Raw genomic sequence first — 25,554 nt, 5'->3', positions numbered from 1 at the left:
ATGATTCATTCCATGCATCTCTCAGTCTCTTTGGTGTTTTTTTTAATTTTTTTTAGCAAAATCTGATGCATCTACTAACATTTCTTGTCCAGTCTTGCAAGAATCATGCTCGTCTGCAGCCATATGCTTGGCATCAAAGAAATTATGTAATGTTGCCACCAGGAAAGTACATGTATGCTAATCACTCAAAAACAAAAGTAATCCGTACAGGACACCCAAAACCATTTGACTTTATGATGATTAACATAAGAGTTCACATTTCTGACAAGCAAATTAAGTATATAAAAAATCTTGGCACTATTTTTCTAAATGTAGTTATGTATATGATAAAATGCAAGTGTTCCAAACATTGCATAAGGATTTATAATATGGTGGATTAAAACTGCTGAGTAATGCTTATCAAAGACGAGTGGCAAAGCACACATGGATGTAATTAGTGCTTTGTTTAAAATGATCATTTCCAACCAACAATTGATTAACAGGTGTCTTAATCTTCTTGTATGCTAAGATCAAATGTACAGCTTCCTTCTAATCCCATTACAATCATTTGATAACTCACACACTAACTGATTGGTACTCGCTTTGCAGAAATGGATCAAATAAAGGAGACTTCTGCATACAGAGGACTGAGTTGTTGGAATATTCACGTGTTCTGAAATATTCACACATCCCTAAATCAAAACCATGTACACCGCTCCCTCGATAACTCGCGCCCGGATAACTCGCGATCCCGCTTATAACGCGGTGTCCGTCTTGGCTTCCGATTTTTTCCAGACAAAATGTATTTAAAATATCTTTAAAATATGCTGAACATGAAAAAAATTACGATAAGAATTGATAAATTAAACCTTGATACATTGCTCGTTTTATCACCGAAAATGGTGATTAATGCCCGTAAAAATATAATCCATATTTTGCAATTTGCAAGTTCTAGAGAAGAATTAATTTCAGAGATCTCGAAAACGCTTAATTACGCGTATTTGGACGCCAATTTCTGACCTGGGACGCAGAAAATCACTGAGGCGGGAGTCCTCCGTACGCATGTAATAGGTGCGCGGGAAAATTCAAAGATTTGCCGGTCCTGTTTCAGCCACCTGCTTTGTGGGAAGATGTGTTGATCAGTTTACTGTGCTGATATTTACAATGACAGAATTCAGTGACTGAAAGACTCTTTGATGTACTGTTGCTATTTCATAAGAGTACATTAAAAAAAAAATAGAACATGATGCAACAGCTAGGCGGCTAGTTCAAAGGCTTTGACTTGGTGGCCGAGTGAGAAAATATACTGTTATTTAGTGATTTAAAATCCTAGCGAGACCTCTGTTTAAAGATATCATATATTATGTAAGTTTTTAGGATAAATAGTTGTCATTATACTGTAAATAAACAGTCTGGTGAAATAGCAATCAATGGAAAAAAACTTCTGGTAAATGTTAACAGGTGGCAACAGAGAATGAAATAAACACCAATTAAACGACTTCCTGTGTGAAAGTCACGTTCTAATCCTTTAATTCCGTTTCATTGTAAACATTATAATCACAACATAGTCTGTTAATTGAAAACATGAAAAGAGTCGATCGACCGTCACATCGAAACCCGTGAGTACTTCTGTGAGAACCTAATTACATGTACATGCCGGCTTTGTTTTGATCAACAACTTGGGGAAGTGTTTGTTGCATTAAAAAAAAAAATCGATTACAAGAGACCTCGGGTGCTGGATTAAGGGTCTTGGAGCTGCCTTTGACGTAAAGCAAAACAGTAACAGAGACAACGACGACGATAGTGACTTCGAATGTTTCAGTGAAACTGATGCCATTAATGCCGAGGCTGTTTGGGAGAAATTAGTACAGACTCATGGTCCTGAGATGTGCGTTTCTCTTGATGGAGGAGTGGATTTGTGCTGACAATGATTGCCCTACAGCCGAATACATGTCAGATGAAACTATAATTATTTCTATAGCGAACAAATTTGCAGCAGAAGACGATTCTAACTGGAGTAACACAAGTGTTGAAAGTGATGCAGACACAGATGTTGCACCCCCACCCCTCTACACAGGAAGCAAATATTTTGATATTGCCATAAGGTGGCTAGAGACCCAAAATGTTGACTACGTAAAAGCTCATGCAGTTGAGAAATCTGAGGGATTTTGCTCGGCGGCAGAGAAACCAAGGAGTAACACACACAAAAAAATTAACTGATTTTTTCAAAAGGTGAATTGATATTTGTCAAGCGTGGCACAAACGGCAAGTATTAACTTGTTCTAATTTACGTTGTTTTAAATTTGTAGACCAATTAAATATGTCAGTATTGATTAACTCTTGTTTTTTTGTTTTCCATTTTACTTCTATCGCATTCAAATCTATCTATCTATCGTTCGATCGACACTGTTTCTCGAAAAGAGTCGATCTTTTGTGTATAAAAAACTTCTAATTTGGCTGAAACAATAAAACTAGAATGTATACAATTCAACATAAAACTTAGTGACGTAGTACACAGTGTGTGAAGTGGTACACATGTTCAGCGAACGGAAACCACGTGGAATAATGTTTTCGATGATCGCCTCAATATACTGTAATTTATTCTGAAATTTTTAATGTTGTCCTATGAGAAAATAATAAAGTACACCGTTATGAAGAGATATTTATTAACAGTTAATTTCAGAACGATTATAAAGTGAGTATTCAACAGTATAATCTGCCTACCCCCCCCCCTTATTTTTCCGTTATGTCGTCAATTTATTGGTTTTGGGCTTATTTTATAGGTCCCTCGATAACTCGCTCCTCGCTTATAGTGCGGTCGATGTTTCTGGACCCCGATGTGCGCGAGTTATCGAGGGAGTGGTGTACTGTACTTTTACAAAACTTTCATCAGTCTGGGGAACCTTGATATCAAGGAAAGAACACTGAGCATACAGTATACTCGTATGAGAATACGAAAACAGACATGCTGGCAGTGATTGCCCCTGAATCAGTGGGATATTATTTGTACATGTATTCTTTTTATATTAGATTAGACAACACATTACAATTCTTTGTCTTCTGTTTGCATTCTTGATGAATCTGCAGATTATGATTTTCAAATCAATGCTGAACTTTTACAAAATAAAATTATTATGTTAAAGGATGCCCAAGTTGTTGTATTTCCTTTTCATTTGCTTTATTGTTACTGCATCTCTCTAGGTTTAAACATTGTTTTAAACAGCAATTACAAGAAGTGACAACTGGGTTAGTGTTGTACCATTTTTCACTGCTGAAATGTACTTGTGATATATCTTCAGAGTGAATTACTGCTTTGGTGTTAATCTTAACTTTCATCCCTCTGATCCTATTTAATGAGGCTGACCTTGATGAGGTGAAAGTACACATCAGATCCTATTTAATGAGGCTGACCTTGATGAGGTGAAAGTACACATCAGATCCTATTTAATGAGGCTGACCTTGATGAGGTGAAAGTACACATCAGAATACTGGCAAAGGGAGTGAAAATACATGTAGCTGTTCTCCAACATCTAATACCTGGAGATTAGAAAATGGTTTTATGGTTCCATCTCCGGTTATTTCAAATTAGGAATTTCAGTTTCATCATCCAAGGTAAAAACTAAAATGCATTCCCCATCTGCTCTATTTATTCATTCTTTATGGTATATCAACCCACTTCTATCTAAAATGGGTGTACACAAAACACTAACTTATAAAAAGCTTGCAGTAGTTTTTTTATTTTATACATGTCCCAATGAACCTCTTTTTAAAAATTTGAGTTTGAGATAAGTTTCTATATTACTCTTAACCCAAACTTGATCAATTTTTTTAGGTTAAGGACAGAGTGCAGTCCCTTTAAAAACATGGAATTTGTTGAAACCACATGGTACAGGCATGAGATGGTCACTTTTAACAGGTTAACAAATTTAAGCCCATTGTTTTTGGTCCAACATATCTCATTAGGGAAAATGAGGCAAAAGGTCGCCACTGGATCTGTCATTTCACCTAAACATGCACAAAAGGTGAGGTTCCCACTTCCGTGCCTTAATTTCATGACATTTCCCACAAAAACCCTTTTTTGTCAATACAATCCATTAATAATCAAAGTAACAACTGTACATTTTTCCCCCTTCAAACAGAAGATGAAAAGTTAGAGGATTTATTGATGAAATCAAGTTTGCAATTATGTTGATGATCACAAATATCAGAAACTACCGGTACATTGCTATTTACTGAATTTCCACTAAAAATTAAAATGTGATTCTTGAAAAAATTGAGTCAAACACCATATTAAGTCCAATGAGAAATGAGTTATGGTTAAAAAAAAATATATAAAAGGAAAACTTCCACCATGAAAACAATGGCTGCTATTAGAATGTAACCTATTATGGGATAAATAAATGTATCTAGTATTTACAGTCTACTTTTTGATGCAGCACTGTCTATACATGATTACACCACTCCCTCGATAACTCGCGCACATCGGGGTCCAGAAACATCGACCGCACTATAAGCGAGGAGCGAGTTATCGAGGGACCTATAAAATAAGCCCAAAACCAATAAATTGACGACATAACGGAAAAATAAGGGGGGGGGGGTAGGCAGATTATACTGTTGAATACTCACTTTATAATCGTTCTGAAATTAACTGTTAATAAATATCTCTTCATAACGGTGTACTTTATTATTTTCTCATAGGACAACATTAAAAATTTCAGGATAAATTACAGTATATTGAGGCGATCATCGAAAACATTATTCCACGTGGTTTCCGTTCGCTGAACATGTGTACCACTTCACACACTGTGTACTACGTCACTAAGTTTTATGTTGAATTGTATACATTCTAGTTTTATTGTTTCAGCCAAATTAGAAGTTTTTTATACACAAAAGATCGACTCTTTTCGAGAAACAGTGTCGATCGAACGATAGATAGATAGATTTGAATGCGATAGAAGTAAAATGGAAAACAAAAAAACAAGAGTTAATCAATACTGACATATTTAATTGGTCTACAAATTTAAAACAACGTAAATTAGAACAAGTTAATACTTGCCGTTTGTGCCACGCTTGACAAATATCAATTCACCTTTTGAAAAAATCAGTTAATTTTTTTGTGTGTGTTACTCCTTGGTTTCTCTGCCGCCGAGCAAAATCCCTCAGATTTCTCAACTGCATGAGCTTTTACGTAGTCAACATTTTGGGTCTCTAGCCACCTTATGGCAATATCAAAATATTTGCTTCCTGTGTAGAGGGGTGGGGGTGCAACATCTGTGTCTGCATCACTTTCAACACTTGTGTTACTCCAGTTAGAATCGTCTTCTGCTGCAAATTTGTTCGCTATAGAAATAATTATAGTTTCATCTGACATGTATTCGGCTGTAGGGCAATCATTGTCAGCACAAATCCACTCCTCCATCAAGAGAAACGCACATCTCAGGACCATGAGTCTGTACTAATTTCTCCCAAACAGCCTCGGCATTAATGGCATCAGTTTCACTGAAACATTCGAAGTCACTATCGTCGTCGTTGTCTCTGTTACTGTTTTGCTTTACGTCAAAGGCAGCTCCAAGACCCTTAATCCAGCACCCGAGGTCTCTTGTAATCGATTTTTTTTTTTAATGCAACAAACACTTCCCCAAGTTGTTGATCAAAACAAAGCCGGCATGTACATGTAATTAGGTTCTCACAGAAGTACTCACGGGTTTCGATGTGACGGTCGATCGACTCTTTTCATGTTTTCAATTAACAGACTATGTTGTGATTATAATGTTTACAATGAAACGGAATTAAAGGATTAGAACGTGACTTTCACACAGGAAGTCGTTTAATTGGTGTTTATTTCATTCTCTGTTGCCACCTGTTAACATTTACCAGAAGTTTTTTTTCATTGATTGCTATTTCACCAGACTGTTTATTTACAGTATAATGACAACTATTTATCCTAAAAACTTACATAATATATGATATCTTTAAACAGAGGTCTCGCTAGGATTTTAAATCACTAAATAACAGTATATTTTCTCACTCGGCCACCAAGTCAAAGCCTTTGAACTAGCCGCCTAGCTGTTGCATCATGTTCTTTTTTTTTTTAATGTACTCTTATGAAATAGCAACAGTACATCAAAGAGTCTTTCAGTCACTGAATTCTGTCATTGTAAATATCAGCACAGTAAACTGATCAACACATCTTCCCACAAAGCAGGTGGCTGAAACAGGACCGGCAAATCTTTGAATTTTCCCGCGCACCTATTACATGCGTACGGAGGACTCCCGCCTCAGTGATTTTCTGCGTCCCAGGTCAGAAATTGGCGTCCAAATACGCGTAATTAAGCGTTTTCGAGATCTCTGAAATTAATTCTTCTCTAGAACTTGCAAATTGCAAAATATGGATTATATTTTTACGGGCATTAATCACCATTTTCGGTGATAAAACGAGCAATGTATCAAGGTTTAATTTATCAATTCTTATCGTAATTTTTTTCATGTTCAGCATATTTTAAAGATATTTTAAATACATTTTGTCTGGAAAAAATCGGAAGCCAAGACGGACACCGCGTTATAAGCGGGATCGCGAGTTATCCGGGCGCGAGTTATCGAGGGAGCGGTGTATTAATCTTGCAACATTACTATATCTGTCTATTCAGTACTGCAACCAGACTTTTCCTTTCATATGTAGTCGTTATCAAGTGATATTTTGACCTCTGTGTAGAATGAAATCTAGACTGTAATATTGTAATCATGTGACCATGCAATGCATGAAATGGTAAGGTGTAAATGCTGTAAATTTATGAATGAGAACATAAATATTTTACTTATCTAGGGTTCTCAACAGATTTAAAACCTGAAGTAATTTGACTCTTGACACCAAAATCTCAAGAGTCAATATGAAAACAGAGTCAAAACTGAAATCTCAAGAGTAATATAATTTGGTTGTGAGTCATGATTTTGTAGTTGGGATTGTTTATTCATGAAACAAACGGACGATTAAGATTTCTTGTCTCCTGTTGAATAAGAGAAACATGTGTACAGTAATTTGTAACTGATATTAAACAACTTTATGAGCTTTACTCTCCTCCTCACAACTGCTAACTTTCTATTTCTTTGGAGTTTGAGGGTTGGCATGATCATCATTGGTAGCTCATTTCTGAGATGAGGACAGGAAAGAAAATAAACTTCAACCATATTGATCAATTAATATGAGCAAGTGTATGACAATTCCAGGAAGGAAGAAGTCTATATCTTAAATGTCACTGTAAAGATTTTAAAAAAATAAAATCAACAAGCATTTGAAGTTTCATTCACAAGATCACTGATTGGTGACCACTGCTCTCAATGAGTTTCTGTCCAGATTTCCCCATGAAATGTTTTTTTTTGTTGTTGAGAATTCTTCTGGAGAACGTCTTCTCTCTAAATATATTAGCAAAATATTTGTAACATGATAACAGGACTGGGTTTGGATTTATAACAGAACACTTTCTGATGATGACAAAAATACAATGTTTATTGACAAATGACTTGAATGAAAAAAGAATTATGACTAATACATGCATGTAGAAGATCCAAATATTGGACAAATTAACAAAATCCACACGAACTAAATAATGCAACATAAATGTGAATCCAAGTAAATGACCTTACACAGTACAAGGACAAAGCTTAATGATTCACAGTAATTTTACATGATGAAAGGAATGATTTGTTTTACTCAAATAGTGAAAAATGATGTATTTTGCGCAAATAATAAAATGATGTAAAAATGGGACATATATCATATAATATATCTTTACAGTCCCACAACACCGAGTATAACAAACCCAGGGCTCAAAATTAGCGGTAGTCCGCTAGCCCGAGGCTAGTAGATTTCCTGTTGGACTAGTAACTTTCATAATGTTATTAGTCGGATGGGCTAGTAAGTTTTGTTTATCAACAGTCAGCGTTTGTTTACTCCATTCCCTAATAAAGACTTGACTTCAGCAGATGTTCTGTAGAATTAACGCAGTGACCGTTGTAAACACAGTCATAAAATATTAGCATAAGAAGACGAAGTCAATTTCTGCCTTGGAAATGTGTGTTTCGATAACAAAAAGCCATCTGATTTTCCCGTCATTAACAACGGAAGTTTGGTAATCGATATCCTAATTAATCTGATAGCGAATTAAATGAAAAATAACCTGGTATTACACTTTATTCACGCGACCACAGTAACAAACTACAAAACTACAACACAAAAGAACATGGCATCAACTATTCAAAGAAATTAGTTTGCATGTTTGTTTGTTTAAGGTTTTTTTTTTTGCTTGCTAGCCAAATGCTCCAACAGTCACAAAACAGGAAACTGCATATTTTACGTTTGCATCGAAATAATTATAAGAATTAGATCAATTTATTATGATTACATTACTGACACGTCCTTTCCATACAACTACTTTTTCTATGATAATAAGAATAGTTTTTATATTTTTTCCCATACAAGAACATCTGCTGAAGTCAAGACTTTATAAGGGAGAGGCCATTTAATTTGGGGAGGGGTGGCAAAGGCAATTGTTTTGAAACATGTTTCTTGCTCGGACTTTCTTATATAAAGGACACTGTGCCATTCCTGTCCGTACTTTAAATAATTCGCATCAGCTATACTGTAACATCTCGTATTTCAAAACGAGGCACAATTCCCGCCTTATAAGTCAGGCAAAATGTGGCATTTTATAGAAGGTGTTCAGCCTCCGGAAAAAAAGCAAAAGTTGAATGAAAATGACAAAAGAGAGGAATAATTCTTATGATAGGGAAAAGCGTAATCGGACATTTCAGAAGACATGGACAAAAGACAGAGAATGGCTGAATTATGATGAGGAAAAGAACGTTATGCGGTGTAACTGGTGTATGGAATTCGCAAAAACAAACACAGAGAAAACATCAGTTTTGTTGCAGGTTGTTCGAACTTTAAAACTGAATCAGTAAATGCACATGAAAGCTGTGGGCAACACTAAAAGAGTTCAGAGAGAAAAGCAGATATGCAGATACCACCGGAAGAATCGACCGCTGGTAAGATTTTGGAAAGTTTAAATCGGAATGTATTTGACCGGCTCGTTAATTTGTTTAGAAATGCAAATGCTATCGTAAACAACAGAAGACCCTTCACTGATTTTGTATGGATGTGTCAGCTGGATGAGATGAAAGGAGTTGATGTTGGAGAGACTTACAGGAATGATAAACAGGTTGTTACATTTACTCACTACATGGCTGAAAGCGAAAGACAGATATCTGTCAAAGGTGTGAATGAAGCAAGGTTTCTTGCAATAGTGTGCGACAGTTGTACTGACAGTTCAATTCAGGAGGAGGAAATTGTATATATAAGAATTTGCAAAGGAGGAGAGATTAAATCATCGTTCCTAGCAATTGATAGTGTAGAGAGGGCGGATGCTGAAGGGATCCTAAAGGTGATTACCACTGCACTGGATAATGCTGGAATCGCTAATTGGCAGAACAAGATTGTTGCATTTGGTAGTGACAGAGCAAGTGTAATGATGGGCAAAAATGCTGAAGTTGTATCTAAACTGAAAAACATCCAACCAGCTTTACATGGTATTCACTGCTTTGCACACTGGCTTGAGTTGGCATATAAAGATGCAGTGTTGTTGTTGTTGTTGTGGGGTTTAATGCCATATTTCAGCACACGATAGGCTATGCATGGCGGCCAGTATTAATGGTGGAGGAAGAACCCGGAAAAACCCCGGGAAGAACCACTGACCCACGAGAAGCTACTGGCAAGCTTTCTCACATACCCATGTTAGCCGAATCCTAGACTCGAACCTACGCAGACAGAGGTAAGATGGCAGTGATCCGTAAAAGGAGAGCGCTTTAGACCACTCGGCCACTCGGGGCCCCAAAAATGCAGTGACAAAAACCTCCCGTTACACAACGATGAACACTCTTTTGATGGGACTGTATTATTACTACCGCAACAGTCCCTTCAACAGAAGTACTTTAAATAGGTCATTTGCTGCTCTAGACGTAGCAGGGTTGGAGGCACACGCTGGTTACCGCACACTGAGAGAGCTCTTGACAGCTTCTGGATAGGATATACAGCCATTAAGAACCACCTTGAACAGTTATTAATCTTTAATTTAAAATTTAAATACCCACTGAAAATATAAAATGCAGTTTTAAATGCACGGCTCTGTCACTCGCATATAATGCAACTGAATTGTAATGTAACAAATTATCACATGAAAATACGTTCCGTTCATAAGTTTAACTGTACAAAGTTTAATTGTAAAAATTGCTTTCATTTATTAACTTATATTAAAAGGGTACGTTTATTACTACTGCTTGTTTATTTTTTTATCCATATTATGTTAATTCTTCCATATTTTTTAAACTAAGAAGTAATGTTAGATTTTCACCAAAAGTTTTTTTTGTTATCAGCTTCCTTCACAGAAAGGTGTTACGTCAGATGCACTTGGAAAGGCCAAAGGTTTCTTGAAAATAATGAGAGAACCTGCTACGTTGAAATTTATGCTGTTCCTGACAGATGTTATATCACTTCTGTCCAAACTGTCATTAATGCTGCAAGACATGAGTGCTTCAGTTGCTGACGTCAAGCAGAAGTTGGATGCCACCATTTCCATTTTGAAGAAGTATAAATTCAAGTATGCTTAACTAATTTATCTTCCTCATCTGCTGACTGTTACATTCATTACTTACTTGAATCATACTGATTAGATTATATGGAAAATTAATTTTATGGCTTATCTCACAGACTGCTAATTATATTGATCTTTACATACTGTAATTGCAATTTTGTAATCTATAAATATAAACATCATTAGGTAAATACAATCATTTATGGTTTTAATACTCATGTCATTTCAGTTGTTCTAAGAATATTAATTGTCATAGCACACTTTTACATTTGCAATACAACAGTCAAATACACTGTTCTAACCCCTGCCCTCGACTTAGACAGCATGGCAGTATTTCTATGCTAACAGGTGTAGACTTTGGTGAAGATGATCTGATCCAAAGGACCAGAGAGGAAGTGACAACATTCTTAATCTCATGTCTTGAGAACAGATTTAGTAATGCTGATGATGGTGTTACAGGTGCATGCAAGATAGCTGACTTCAAGATATGGCCAGCTTCACAAGACAGTTCAGGCAATGTCCAATTACTGTTTTCATCAGACAGTTGATGTTTTGCCCATTTTTATATTTTTATATATCGATTTATGTAGTTATTTAGTAGATGTTGTCCAAATGTAATAGGCATCATATTTCTTCAGCACTAAACTATTTTTCTTAAAATGAAACATTTTGGTTTAATACAGACTTTGGTGATGATGGTGTGGCAATTTTGGTGGAGCATTTCCGGCCAGTGCTTGTCGTGCAGGTGTGGATGCTGATGCAGTGGAATTGGAATAGGACATATTAAAGAGATTAGTCAAGAGAAAGTAGGTGTATATTCAGATATTTAAAAATTAATATAATAAACATCACTGATGCCAGATTTATTAAAAATTCTTTATTTAGCATAGTATCTTGATTACAAAAGGTAACCATTTAAAGAAATAAAGAACGCTTTTAAAAAACAATTCAATATAAGCATTATTTAAGTACACCGCTCCCTCGATAACTCGCGCCCGGATAACTCGCGATCCCGCTTATAACGCGGTGTCCGTCTTGGCTTCCGATTTTTTCCAGACAAAATGTATTTAAAATATCTTTAAAATATGCTGAACATGAAAAAAATTACGATAAGAATTGATAAATTAAACCTTGATACATTGCTCGTTTTATCACCGAAAATGGTGATTAATGCCCGTAAAAATATAATCCATATTTTGCAATTTGCAAGTTCTAGAGAAGAATTAATTTCAGAGATCTCGAAAACGCTTAATTACGCGTATTTGGACGCCAATTTCTGACCTGGGACGCAGAAAATCACTGAGGCGGGAGTCCTCCGTACGCATGTAATAGGTGCGCGGGAAAATTCAAAGATTTGCCGGTCCTGTTTCAGCCACCTGCTTTGTGGGAAGATGTGTTGATCAGTTTACTGTGCTGATATTTACAATGACAGAATTCAGTGACTGAAAGACTCTTTGATGTACTGTTGCTATTTCATAAGAGTACATTAAAAAAAAAAAGAACATGATGCAACAGCTAGGCGGCTAGTTCAAAGGCTTTGACTTGGTGGCCGAGTGAGAAAATATACTGTTATTTAGTGATTTAAAATCCTAGCGAGACCTCTGTTTAAAGATATCATATATTATGTAAGTTTTTAGGATAAATAGTTGTCATTATACTGTAAATAAACAGTCTGGTGAAATAGCAATCAATGAAAAAAAACTTCTGGTAAATGTTAACAGGTGGCAACAGAGAATGAAATAAACACCAATTAAACGACTTCCTGTGTGAAAGTCACGTTCTAATCCTTTAATTCCGTTTCATTGTAAACATTATAATCACAACATAGTCTGTTAATTGAAAACATGAAAAGAGTCGATCGACCGTCACATCGAAACCCGTGAGTACTTCTGTGAGAACCTAATTACATGTACATGCCGGCTTTGTTTTGATCAACAACTTGGGGAAGTGTTTGTTGCATTAAAAAAAAAAATCGATTACAAGAGACCTCGGGTGCTGGATTAAGGGTCTTGGAGCTGCCTTTGACGTAAAGCAAAACAGTAACAGAGACAACGACGACGATAGTGACTTCGAATGTTTCAGTGAAACTGATGCCATTAATGCCGAGGCTGTTTGGGAGAAATTAGTACAGACTCATGGTCCTGAGATGTGCGTTTCTCTTGATGGAGGAGTGGATTTGTGCTGACAATGATTGCCCTACAGCCGAATACATGTCAGATGAAACTATAATTATTTCTATAGCGAACAAATTTGCAGCAGAAGACGATTCTAACTGGAGTAACACAAGTGTTGAAAGTGATGCAGACACAGATGTTGCACCCCCACCCCTCTACACAGGAAGCAAATATTTTGATATTGCCATAAGGTGGCTAGAGACCCAAAATGTTGACTACGTAAAAGCTCATGCAGTTGAGAAATCTGAGGGATTTTGCTCGGCGGCAGAGAAACCAAGGAGTAACACACACAAAAAAATTAACTGATTTTTTCAAAAGGTGAATTGATATTTGTCAAGCGTGGCACAAACGGCAAGTATTAACTTGTTCTAATTTACATTGTTTTAAATTTGTAGACCAATTAAATATGTCAGTATTGATTAACTCTTGTTTTTTTGTTTTCCATTTTACTTCTATCGCATTCAAATCTATCTATCTATCGTTCGATCGACACTGTTTCTCGAAAAGAGTCGATCTTTTGTGCATAAAAAACTTCTAATTTGGCTGAAACAATAAAACTAGAATGTATACAATTCAACATAAAACTTAGTGACGTAGTACACAGTGTGTGAAGTGGTACACATGTTCAGCGAACGGAAACCACGTGGAATAATGTTTTCGATGATCGCCTCAATATACTGTAATTTATCCTGAAATTTTTAATGTTGTCCTATGAGAAAATAATAAAGTACACCGTTATGAAGAGATATTTATTAACAGTTAATTTCAGAACGATTATAAAGTGAGTATTCAACAGTATAATCTGCCTACCCCCCCCCCTTATTTTTCCGTTATGTCGTCAATTTATTGGTTTTGGGCTTATTTTATAGGTCCCTCGATAACTCGCTCCTCGCTTATAGTGCGGTCGATGTTTCTGGACCCCGATGTGCGCGAGTTATCGAGGGAGTGGTGTACTGACATTACATTTTTCTTTATGTAAATTTATTCAGATTAATATTTTCTTAATGTATTCTGTTATCTTGCAGTTACAAAGACATCTATGCTTTGACTTGGCCCACAGTTGTAAATTCATGTGTTGCTGACTGCAAGAATATTCTGGCATTGATTGACCTTATCCTGACAATCCCAGCCCACTCTGCTGATGCTGAGAGGGGTTTCTCAGGGATGAAAATGGTGAAGAGTGACTGGAGATCTTGTTTGCGACTTTGGGTTCTGTCCGACTTACTCTTTATAATGTTTCATACAAATGATATTTCAACATATGATCCATCACCAGCAATACATTTGTGGAATGTTTCAGGGAGACGGGTAAGGAGACGAGAACAAACCCCATATGGACCCAGAGTGCAGGTGGAGGACGAGAAAGGACACCTTGATCCCTTTCTGAAATTGGATCCAGATTATCTTGAGAAACAAGAAATGTGAATTGAGTGATTTATCATTTGAAGTAGGATTTATACTTCTGTACTTCTGCATTTCATATGATAATGCTATTTATGAAATAAAATTGTTGTTAATCTCAATACAAGTGTGTGACATTGTTTTGTGGACAGGACTAGTAAATATTTGGCAGGACTAGTAAATTTCTCAGTACACTAGTCCTTCTGGTTGCAAAGAAATTTGTGTTAAATTCAAGCCTTGAAACCCCAAAATTAGCCAATGTCTAAAAGAATACTTATATATAGTTACACAAAACATTCCGTCACTAGAATACTTGGCTACCAGTCATACTGTTATCTGGGGAGAATTACAACTAAATATACTGATTCTTTTTTATGTAAAAAAAATAAGATTTTTTTCCAAAAGTGATAAATTGCAACTATAAAACAATATGTGAGGTAAATGGCCTTCAAAAATTGTATTTCTGTCCTACCAAAGGTAGAAACAGGTGTATGATGATGGGCAATCAAACAAAAGCCAATATTTGATTCAAAAGTTAGTCCAATCAAGTCGTAATTGATTCACTCTTCCTCTATCATAAATGTCAATGATAATCTCAAAACAATCTAACCTTGCTTTATCTATGCACACCTAAGCATAGCATCAGTGACCTGGTGCTTCTGCCCAGTTCATATTCATTTTGCATAGGGACAGATAATGTGTAAATAATCAAGCAAATGTTAATCACTTTAAGAGTTTATTATTGTTTTGTCTGAGTTTATCATGGTAAAAACAAACAGTTGCCAAATCACATAGCAAATAATGCCCTAAGGTCGTTATGTAAGTTGTGTGAGTTGGCAAATGAGTTTATACCACGATAAACTCTTATAATTGCAATTATTTATTATTTATTTTGTATTATTATTATAAAAGAAAGATATTTCCTATCAGCTTTAGAAACTGTTTATGCATAGAAATTCTTGTTGAGGCATCTGCTATGTAGCTATTTATAGAACAGGGAATTATACATCTGCAACATAATAGCCACGTCAATATTGAACAACTTTTTAAATCAATGGTAGGCAATCTAAGGTTTTAAACATTCCACAGCAGGGTCTAAAGTGGCATGTTTTCTGAGTAGAAGTTCAATACTGAAGCAAATGATGTGTTGTTTTGTTCGACATATGAATGACTCTCTGATCTGATGCTATCTTGAGTTCACTGTGACTCATGAAACATTATTGTCGAGACACATGAATAACCAACTTTCATGTCTTTAAATCTATTTTCGCATTGATTAACAGTTTAGGTTACCTATAGGGGCTACTTACAAATGATTAAAAATTATCGGTAAACGGTTAAGGGGGGGGGGCCAATAGTCAAACAGTGCAAGACATTGGCGATGAAATTTACGATGGGGGATGTAGCAGATCTCCCATCTACCAATGTCATAACTATCAAGGTCAACATCTTACATTGTAGGACTGTGAATCCAATTGTTATAATGTTAGTCTTTGAACTACCACCCTCCTCCCCACCCCTATATCCATTCAATTAGTTCTAAATTCATTTGTAATGAGCTGCAGTGAAAGTGCTGTAGCCCCAATATTCTTGGCAGATTGAGTTTCCCAGCTTTTCTTTTTCAAATCTAGTCAAATAAAGAATTATTTATATTCATAAAAACAGCAAAGATGTGTAATTTGATTCTGTCAAATCAATTTATTCAATTTTCAAAATAAAATATAAAACCACAGTTTTTATTTCGTTTTAAACACATACATAGTGTATGCCTTCCAGTTCAGTGTTTACGTTAGTTACTTTACACGTGACTCTATTTATAGAAGTTATTATAATTAGTATAAGGTAGTTCTGCGACGACAATTTGTATGCGTCAAATTGGAAAAGTTTGTGTATTTGACGCATGACACTTGGGTTGATAAAACACTGCAAAGGCACAAGTAACTACCTACCATACTGTTCATCGTAATTTCATTGCCACAGATTAAACACTAGCTATTCATAGACAACACAATGAAGCACGTATATATGACCAAACATGTCATTGCATCTATTTTTAGAAAGTGGGCTTTTCTTTATATAACCATTCACTTTTTAGGTTCATTACAACAATCCATTGATAGGATGCAAATTTGTGGTTGGATTATTTGCTTGTCGTATAATCTGTTTCTACATTTATAACAAATGAGACACTGTAAGCACATTACATCCTATTCAATGCTGTTTCTCTTCAACATAACTTATTTTTACAAAATGTTGAACTTTTACTAATTTTTTTACAAGATCAGTTTAGTTTCTTTAATGTCTCTTACCATTTAGTGGCACTGTTACATTGAATGTTGTAGAACCAGCTATAAACCTGACCTACTTCATCAGCTGAAATACTGACAGAAAGTGTAAGTAATGCATTTAATTTTCATAGCCTGAAGCACAAACATTACAGCTTTTCAAAGCTATGTACAAAATATGCCAACATGTCACAAGTCATGAAAACACAGGGATAGTACCCAGTGTCCAAAATTGGTATTATTTTGAACAGAATGCTCTGTTGGCAACTGACGTTTTTCAAATGGTAAGTGGGTGCTCACCAGTTATTATGTACTTTTGAGAGAGTGACGTATGTAAGGTGAAGTTGTTTGCATTTAAAACATGCACAATTGAGAGAATGTTGGCATACCTCTATGCTACATTAATGTAATGTGGATGATATTTCTTTGGATATTGTACATTTGGAAATTGTACATGATCTAAGCACACTGCTAACTAAAATGACTTTATCTTTAAAATTTTAACCCTATGCAAAATACGAAACTGTAGAGCACCACCTAAGCATTGCAGTATTTTATTTTCTTCAATGGGTCAAATTTGGTATGTGTTCTGTGAGAATATTGGTGATGGAAACCTTACATGCTCAGAAAAGAAAGTTATGGGGATTCGGTTAGCAAACTGTTTTATGGCTCAAGACACATAGTTTGTTTCACATGTCTTATATGCCAAAGGTTGGTTCACAACTTTTGTACAACAATTAAGGGCATGAAATAATATCCATATGTTTTTGATTAGTCCTGCAATGTAAGACATCGACTCTGATATTTATGTTTTGGGGGTCAAGGTCTTACTGCCTAAAAAATGTCCCTGTGTAGTGTGATCTGATGCCGACTAACACTGCAACAAAAGTCAAATATTTAGAAATATTCCATACACTTGGCAGCCCATATCAATGCTTTTCTATAAATTAAGGTCATAATGTCTTAGTCATACTTTACTTACTGTCTTTTTCTAATAAATTAAAATTCTCACAGAAGCAAATTTACCTGTTTTCAAGTTCCATTGGCCTAAATTTCAGTTGGTTGGAATGCAATAGATCTCCATTTTGATACATTCCTAGTCCTATAACGTAAGACGTATCACTTGATATTTTTGTCTGGGGGGGATGATGGGTCTTTCTGCCTAACAAACAGCGCTGTGTAGCGTGTTTTGATGTCGACCAACAGTTTAACAAAAGTCAAGTTTTCAGGAATATCACACACAACTGGAACCAATAATAATGCTTCTTTATGAAGTAAAGTTACAATATTTTTGCCAGACTTTTTCACTTACCCTGATGTCTTTTCTCTAATAAATACTAATTCTCACAAACAAAATGGACATGTTTTCATATTTCGTTGGCCTACATTTCAGTTGGCTGGAAAGGGATGAAAGTCAGGAATGCCGAAATCAGGTTAAGTTGAAATATTATTCTTTAATGAAATTTATAAAAATATATTATCAGGGATCGTCCTGGGCTTCGCCAGTGTCACAAATTTGCAATTTATTTTCCTTATTGGCGACAAAATATACCATATGGCAATTTTTTTGGCGACAACCTTTTTGGCTGTTTAATTTGTACATAAAATCATGGGTTTGGAATGGAGACATTCAAAGGGATTACGAAAGGAAGCCACAAACTTGGGCTCAGAATGCACTGGAAATTGTTACATAAACAAATCCTTTGTTTGTATTGACAAACCCATCTTTACTGTGCACTGTTACATCATAATCTGCTAATGTTGACATCCGGCCTAAGTAGTGTATGTGGTGAAAAACTCGGTCATGCTACCGGACTATACATACAACTGACCAACCTCTGAAGATGCGAACAGAAACAGCGACTACAATTAACTAAATGATGGCTAATCCTTGGTTTTTTTAAAAAAATGTACCAATAAAATAGTTTTGCACAAACTTCAGAGAAAACTGATTACTTTTGAAGTACCAATTGCTGTGTATAAATACAAAGCTAATGGAAAAAATCTCAATCATAATTATATACTTTCAACAGTGCAACTTTATCATGGATAAACAAAAGTTGACCACTGCATGTTCATCGTCTCATCCTCAGAGTAAGTTAACAAAATTAACAGCATTTGGATTTAGTGCAAATTCATTAGATAACAGTCATTGAACCTGATGTTATACCTGATAGTCCAACATCATCTGCATGTAGTGATGGTAGTAATGCTTCAAGTGCAATACCACATTATGATGAACAGGTCAAAACGTCCCGAAAATTTCAACTTGGGTATCCATGGCTGAGATTACGATACAAAGTTAAAGCAGATGTTCTGTGATATATGTATCAAGGCACAAATCGTCAGTTCATTTACAACTGGTTGTGGTATTGTGAAAGAGTGTGTCAACAAATATGAATCCAGGCGGGATAAGTAATATATGTTAATTTTGCTCATTGACCTTTTACTTTTGCCATCAATCCCATGTGATGACTCAAGTTACTTGAACGATGCAACAAGAAATAACAAAAATAAAACAAGTTCTGCATAACTGAAAATAATTTCTCAAAATACAGGACTCAGGAGTCAAAGAATTAAATTATCTTAGAGCATGGTGAATGAATTCCTATTTCATAAAAGTCCTATCAACATAGCTGCCAACCTTCCAGGCTCACAATTAGTGAAAATAGGGAAAAAAAGTTGTGAATTTGGACACGAATTAGTGAAAAATACCATGACAAAAACTCCATCCACTCTGACCGTCAATACTACACTATATCAAGATCGCAATATAAAACTAAAACACTACATATATGCAGAAATATATCTGCATTTCTATTTATTATGGTATTCATAAACTTCACTTGTTCTTGTGGTTATTTATCAAGACATGATACTGTGGCAGACTTGAACTTCCTCAACTGTTTGATCATAAATTTGTTTTCTAAACAGTTCAGACTTCTTGCCTGCTGGTTGATCTTGGTGACTAAAATTGCTGACAAATTTTCTGCAGCTAAGGAGGCCCTAAAATCTGTCTTTTTTTCCCTGACTAGAGAAAATACTCTTTCGCTGTCACTGTTACTGTGAGGAATGCATAGGAGCTGCAGCACTTTTGGTTCTTCCACAGGAAAATTTTGAAGCGATTTTCGAGTCCGGGAACATTTGTCGGAACAAATGTTTTGCATGGTCTCTAGCTGGTAAAGGTAGATTGTGTTCAACAAGAAAACTCACAAATAATGCTTCAGCATTGGTAGCTTGGATGTATTCCGCTGACGGCATAAAATATTCCAGAGCTGAAATTTGCGAATTCTTAATTTTCCCAACTTCTACATGGTTTTTTTGCAACCAATGTGCTTCCTCATATCGTCTCTGCCACCATGCCCAATGCTACAATTTGTGATACACTGTGTGCAAAAAGCATGATATATATCAATGTTTAATGGCAGAATGCACAGCCAATTTTTGATATATTCCAAATTAAACTTCACATTTTGAGCGATACATTTCTTTTTCCTTGGTGGTGAAAATATTTTCAAGATCTTGCATGCGATGCTGAACGTTAACTCAAATCAGTGTTGGTGACGCATGCGCGGAGCAAAATTCTGGTTGGGCCCCAGTTTCTCTCAAAAGCATTTGTAAAACTACTCTTATACATATAGATTAAAATAGGTTAAAATGCTTGCTGCCGGGCCAACTGTACTAATCGGCTGTAGCTCTACTAATATTGTGACCAGCAGTACCGGACCATTTCAGCAACTGCAAATATCATGACTAGTGCTTAATGGGAAATCAGTTATTTTATCAAAGATTTAAAATAATTGAGAATTGGAGGATTCGAGAATTTTTGGCTTGAGGCATGAATCCGTGAATCGCTGAAAAAGTCATGAAATTCATGCCAAATTTCGTGAGGGTTGGCAGCTATGTATCAATTCCAATTGTTCCAAGAAATCTGAATATGTTCTAACGAAAAATGCACCTTCTGTGTTGAAGTTTCAAATGCACAGAAAGATTTCCAAAGAATTCAAACAGTCGTTGAATAAATTTAGTCAATACTGTACATTTATTCTAGCATGTCATGCAAAAAATAAATATTTTCAAAAACCAAGTAGGGAGATTGAATCCGAATACACGCAGATTAGGACCTAACATCGGGAAGTTTTTCTGCGGCATATTTGAGCATTATTTTCACTAAATTGTCACCGATTTTTTGGGTCCAATAGATGTTAAATTCTCAAAGGACATGCCATTTCTCCCTGTGGAGTGTGTTATTCCCCCACCCCATATTCCCTCATTTCATATTATGGTCAGCTGTGCCCAAACTGCACAATGGTTCAAAGAAACCGCCTGTTCTACAATGAGTGAAAGCACTAGCAATTCATTGACAAATAAACAATGTCCTTTTCTGTTTTAACTAACAATGCCTAAAACTGGTGTGAATTTATGTTAGCCGTTCAAATGTGGCCTCAAGCTACCATACATGTGATAACTATTTCCCAAATTTTATATCCTACCTTATTTCCTTTTTGTTAACTCATATATGCATTTAACACTGCTTACTAAATAACACATTTATTCTGAATTAGTTTTTGGGGGACACATATGCTCTGTGATATGTTTCTTCATTCCTTCTTTTAATTTAATGATGGTAATTAATGCTTATATATACAGTACGTTAATGCCAGGTGTTGACTCGAGTAAGTTTCATTGGTGGGAATGGATTTCCTTATTTGCATGTCGAGAAAAAGGTCTACAGCATTCAGTGATCATTCTTGGGATTTAGGAAGCAATTCACTACAAGCAAAGCATGTAAAACACAAAAGAAAAAAATTGCTGACCTCCTGGTTGGTTGACAGTGATGTACTTTGTGAAGCTAGCAATAAAGGGGGAGGGGGGCATTTAATTCATGAATGCCATGAAATAGACGGTCACATTATACGTCAGTTATCTTACATTTGCAAAGTACGATCATTGGGTTTTAGGTTTAAAATGTCATTAACTAAAGTTCCTTACAAAACTATTATTTGGAAAATAATATACATAATATAGATTTTCTTAACACTCGATGTTTTTATTTAAAAAATGAGAGAGAGAGAGAGAGACTGAAGATATTAGAAAAGTAGAAATTTTACATTTGATAATGCATTTATTTCAGGTGACAATAGTGTTACCTATGCACTAACGGTGATGAGGGATGCAAAGATCATGGAAGTATTGCAAAACAGTCATGTAATGAGTTATTTTGTAATATTATGGCTGTATTGCTTGTTGTCAATAAAGTAATAACTATCCCATCAAGAATAGTTCAATTTTCAAAACAGCTTGACACACATCATTTGAGTGCGCAGTTCAGCGCTAAATACAAGCAGACGATAGCAAAGAAAGAAATGGACAATTTTATTGTGCCATGGTAAAATTAGATTAGTAGCGTAGATACTGCTAATTATCTAAATGTTAAATTGTGTTCAATATTTTATGCGCACTCGAGTTTGTTCGGATCTTACCTTTCGGTCAATGGTGAAATCCAAGACTATCCGAATGCAAAACGGCACTTCTAGACTGCTGTTGTCCCAATCGGCAAACAATTATTGCATTTTCTCCATTATGTCACAACTGAACGAAGTGTGTCAAGCTGTTTTGAAAATTGAACTATTCTTGATTACGACTGGCCTAAGTTGGAAATTAGCAGACGCAATTAGGATAAACTAGCAGTGTTGAAACTACCGAGGGGTGTGGACCGGTGTCTTCCCTTGTGTTATATTGTTACAGGTTAGAACCCCAATCCCTTGATTTTCTTTGTAACAAGCCCCTGTGGCCAAGTGTGCGAGATATTCCTGAAACTTTGACTACTCATTCCGATGTCAACCGACATTGGAACAGGTTGTACAAAGCCGTTATTTGGGTAGTAAGACAGCACTAACACAAAAACTATGTCTTACATTGTAGGACTAGATACATTCCAACCTTTTTAGTTTTGTGCATAATATTCTGTTCTTTTAGAACTGTCCATCTCTGTCCAAATTTAACTAAAATTCGAACTTGTGCCTAAACAGAAGCAAAACCAGATCAGTCCTTCCAAACACAACAATTTCTCTGTATTGTTTTTTCCTGTGAAGATCGTGGTGCAGATCTTAAATTAACTTAAATGCTCTGAATGGAAATTCATATTTTGCTCACCAAATCTTCTTGATCCATCCCGTCCCGCTGTCACGCTAAAACTGTCCGAACTCATTTTGACTACGAACTTAATGAAAGTACAAGCACAAAAACAAGCTTGTTTCTTTGATGTCAGACTTCCATATTGTTATTGTGTAATTTGGTGCATGGCGGCGTCTTTAAATGCCGGAAATTCGAAAACTTAACAGAAAAGGCCGAGGTAGCTCCAATTGCCTTCGAGACATAGTCTGGTACCAAAACGTTTCTTTATGTCCTTACCATTTGTTTTTGTTTTGCTATCTTGCCTCTATTTTAACAGTCCATTTTTGATAAGATCACAGTGAAAAATGCAAACGTCGGAAGGGAGATATGGACGATTAGGCAACAAGTTTAATTTAGCTTAGTTCCAGATCTGTCCTCTTTAGCAATAATGGTTTTTTTTTTTTTTCATAACGTGTCTTATATCAGCAATGAAGGCACACGATTGCAATATAATAATAATAATAATAATAATAATAATAAATAATGAGGACTATGTATAGCGCCTTATCTTTAGAAGCTCTAAGCGCTTTACAACATTAGACAACACCTATAACATAAAAAACATACATAATGATATTATTACAAAAACAAACACCATGAAATAAAAAGATATAAAAACATGCTGGAAATATTTAAGGTAGGGAACAATATTAGGACTTTTTTAAGTTATATATAGCAAATGCCGTCAGGCATTTCTGGGCACCTAAGGTTTCCGTCACCAAAATTGAGGCAAAACGCATACCGAATTCGACCACTTAACAAAAATAAAATACTGTAATGCTTACCATTTGAAAAGAGGCAATTGTCACCAGAATATTCTGTTGAAAATAATATTAAGTTTGGACACAACCGATACCACCCCCATGTTTTCCTGACTCGCGATATGTCGGCCTATTCTGCTCATAGCTTTGAAAAGATGTATTGTTTATTAATCGGGTTATGGAAATTAAATACATTACTTTGGATTGTTTCTATCAGCATTTCGGTCGCGTAATCAGGTCAGGTTTATAGTTGCTTTTACAAAACTCCATGTAACAATGCCAATAAATGGCAAGAAATAGTAAGCATACTAAACCGATCTTGTAAATTTTTTTAGTAAAGTTCATCATATTATAAAATAACTAAGCTACTATGTTGTAGAGAACCAACAATAATGGAATGTGTTTACAACGTCTCGTGTATGGGAAAAAAAAGTTACTAAAGAATTTAGAAACATACTATACGCCGGATAATTTCTTGAGAATCCCGTTCTTGCGGCAAGTTCACATTTTGGATCGCAGACGATTTTGTACATGTGGAACAGCTTATTGCAAAATTGGAAACTAAGATTAAAATGCAATAATCTTTTAAGGTATAAATTTCCATCTTTTATGCATTGTTTTTATTTATAACTCTAAAAGTTACATAGTACATTGGATTTTCTTGGTTACAAGTTGAAAAAGGACATGGAGTGGGCCATCATGTTGACACAAAGGAATCACATTTTCATGTGCATTTTGGGTAGAAATGTGGGATATTTTTTAAACTTTATGAATATCACTTCCTTAATAAAATGACGATCGGTCTTTCTTGATTGGATATTCGACCCAAAACAACACTTGTACATATATATATATTGATCCTTATTTAGAACAAATCTTTATTTCCCTGCCGCTAGTTAAATATTAGCTATATATTGGGCAGTAGTATGGGGTTAAGTTATGCTTTGCCAGATATAATTCGTTATCTCATTTGAACTATGCTAACAGTGGTATTGCCATTCGATCTTCAAAAGTATGTTATTTGAGGCCATTTTCATGTGTATTGTCATATTATCGTACCACTAGAATTTTGACCTAACTGTAACGTTAGCAGAGTATGTTACTCTGTATAGATCCATGTTTTGGGGCTAGGAATAGGGGAAGGGTTTCAGCCTTTGCTTCACTGTCGTGCCGCTATGTTATGCTCGTCAAATCGGAAGTAAACAATGGTGTAACGTTCTCCATACCCGTCTATTAATATGAACATCTTCAGTGTGATTATCTATAGTTGGTTTCATCCACTCCGCAAACTAGAGAACCAGCTCTAAATAAGTATTCAGATCAGGTCATGGTAATCTGATTAATCATGAAACTATAGATCTTGTACATAAACAGGGTATTCGTGTACAGTAGGAATATCCTGCACATAAACAGGGTATTCGTGTACAGTAGGAATATCCTGGACACAAACAGGGTATTCGTGTACGGTAGGAATATCCTGGACATAAACAGGGTATTCGTGTACAGTAGGAATATCCTGGACATAAACAGGGTATTCGTGTACAGTAGGAATATCCTGGACATAAACAGGGTATTCGTGTACAGTAGGAATATCCTGAACATAAACAGGGTATTCGTGTACAGTAGGAATATCCTCAGCCTTTTCCATCTTATGCCATAAACCAAAGTCGTATTCGACTTCCATCAGAAAGAGACAAGGATGTTCTCAATATATTGAAGTAGACAGTCAAACACAGTACAATGGAGGATGCATTAAATGTACTGTTTTCACTTACAAACAGTTTATAAATATGAAAAATAACAAAACATGTCCTATAAATTTAGCTTGCTTTATGTCAAAATAAATCATATACGCTCTCAATACAACTCGGCCTATCCACGCATTTTGTACAGACTAAAATAATACGGGAGATTAAATGTTGCCGCTACACCCCCATAGATGTAAACTTCATGCATATATTTGCTGAACAAAGCAATGTGCAACGGAGTGGAATACGTTGAACACATATCATAAATAATTTTGATATTCATCTTGGTGTCTTCATCTACAGTACATCATATGAGGAATTTATTCACTATCCCTTTGTTAGGGAATTTCCCAGCAGTATCGGCTTAGACCAGCCGAAAATATTAA

General features: G+C 35.6%; 2 protein-coding genes across 2 annotated transcripts in view; one reads left to right on the top strand and one right to left on the bottom strand.

Annotated features, from left to right (window-relative positions):
- The window catches only part of LOC149794603 (nuclear RNA export factor 1-like), a 105,001-nt gene extending 82,196 nt beyond the window's left edge, over positions 1–22,805 (bottom strand). Inside the window, exon 1 of the mRNA XM_089968890.1 lies at positions 22,639–22,805. Coding sequence (XP_089825016.1) covers positions 22,639–22,693 — 55 coding nt within the window. The 5' untranslated portion in view covers positions 22,694–22,805. The remainder of the gene's footprint in view (positions 1–22,638) is intronic.
- Positions 8,748–14,221, top strand: LOC149794604 (zinc finger protein 862-like). The gene is made up of 4 exons (XM_089968914.1): positions 8,748–9,641; positions 9,972–10,087; positions 10,389–10,628; positions 13,822–14,221. The coding sequence occupies exons 1-4, from the start codon at positions 8,991–8,993 to the stop codon at positions 14,219–14,221; spliced, it is 1,407 nt and encodes a 468-aa protein (XP_089825040.1). The 5' UTR covers positions 8,748–8,990.
- Positions 22,806–25,554: the final 2,749 nt, after the last annotated feature.

The sequence above is a fragment of the Sinohyriopsis cumingii genome, chromosome 8 (assembly GCF_028554795.1).
Source record: "Sinohyriopsis cumingii isolate HCF-2022 chromosome 8, ASM2855479v2, whole genome shotgun sequence".
In the NCBI taxonomy this organism is placed as follows: domain Eukaryota; kingdom Metazoa; phylum Mollusca; class Bivalvia; order Unionida; family Unionidae; genus Sinohyriopsis; species Sinohyriopsis cumingii.
The sequence above is the reverse complement of the archived record's forward strand: the minus strand, read 5'-3'. Positions and strand labels throughout refer to the sequence as shown.

Excerpts from the sequence above, each read along its gene's own strand:
- LOC149794604 (XM_089968914.1), top strand. The coding sequence starts at position 8,991 with ATGCAGATACCACCGGAAGAATCGACCGCTGGTAAGATTTTGGAAAGT. Across the intron at positions 10,088-10,388 it reads ATTAAGAACCACCTTGAACA|TTTTTTTTGTTATCAGCTTC; the intron begins GTTATTAATCTT and ends TTTCACCAAAAG. Across the intron at positions 10,629-13,821 it reads TTGAAGAAGTATAAATTCAA|TTACAAAGACATCTATGCTT; the intron begins GTATGCTTAACT and ends GTTATCTTGCAG.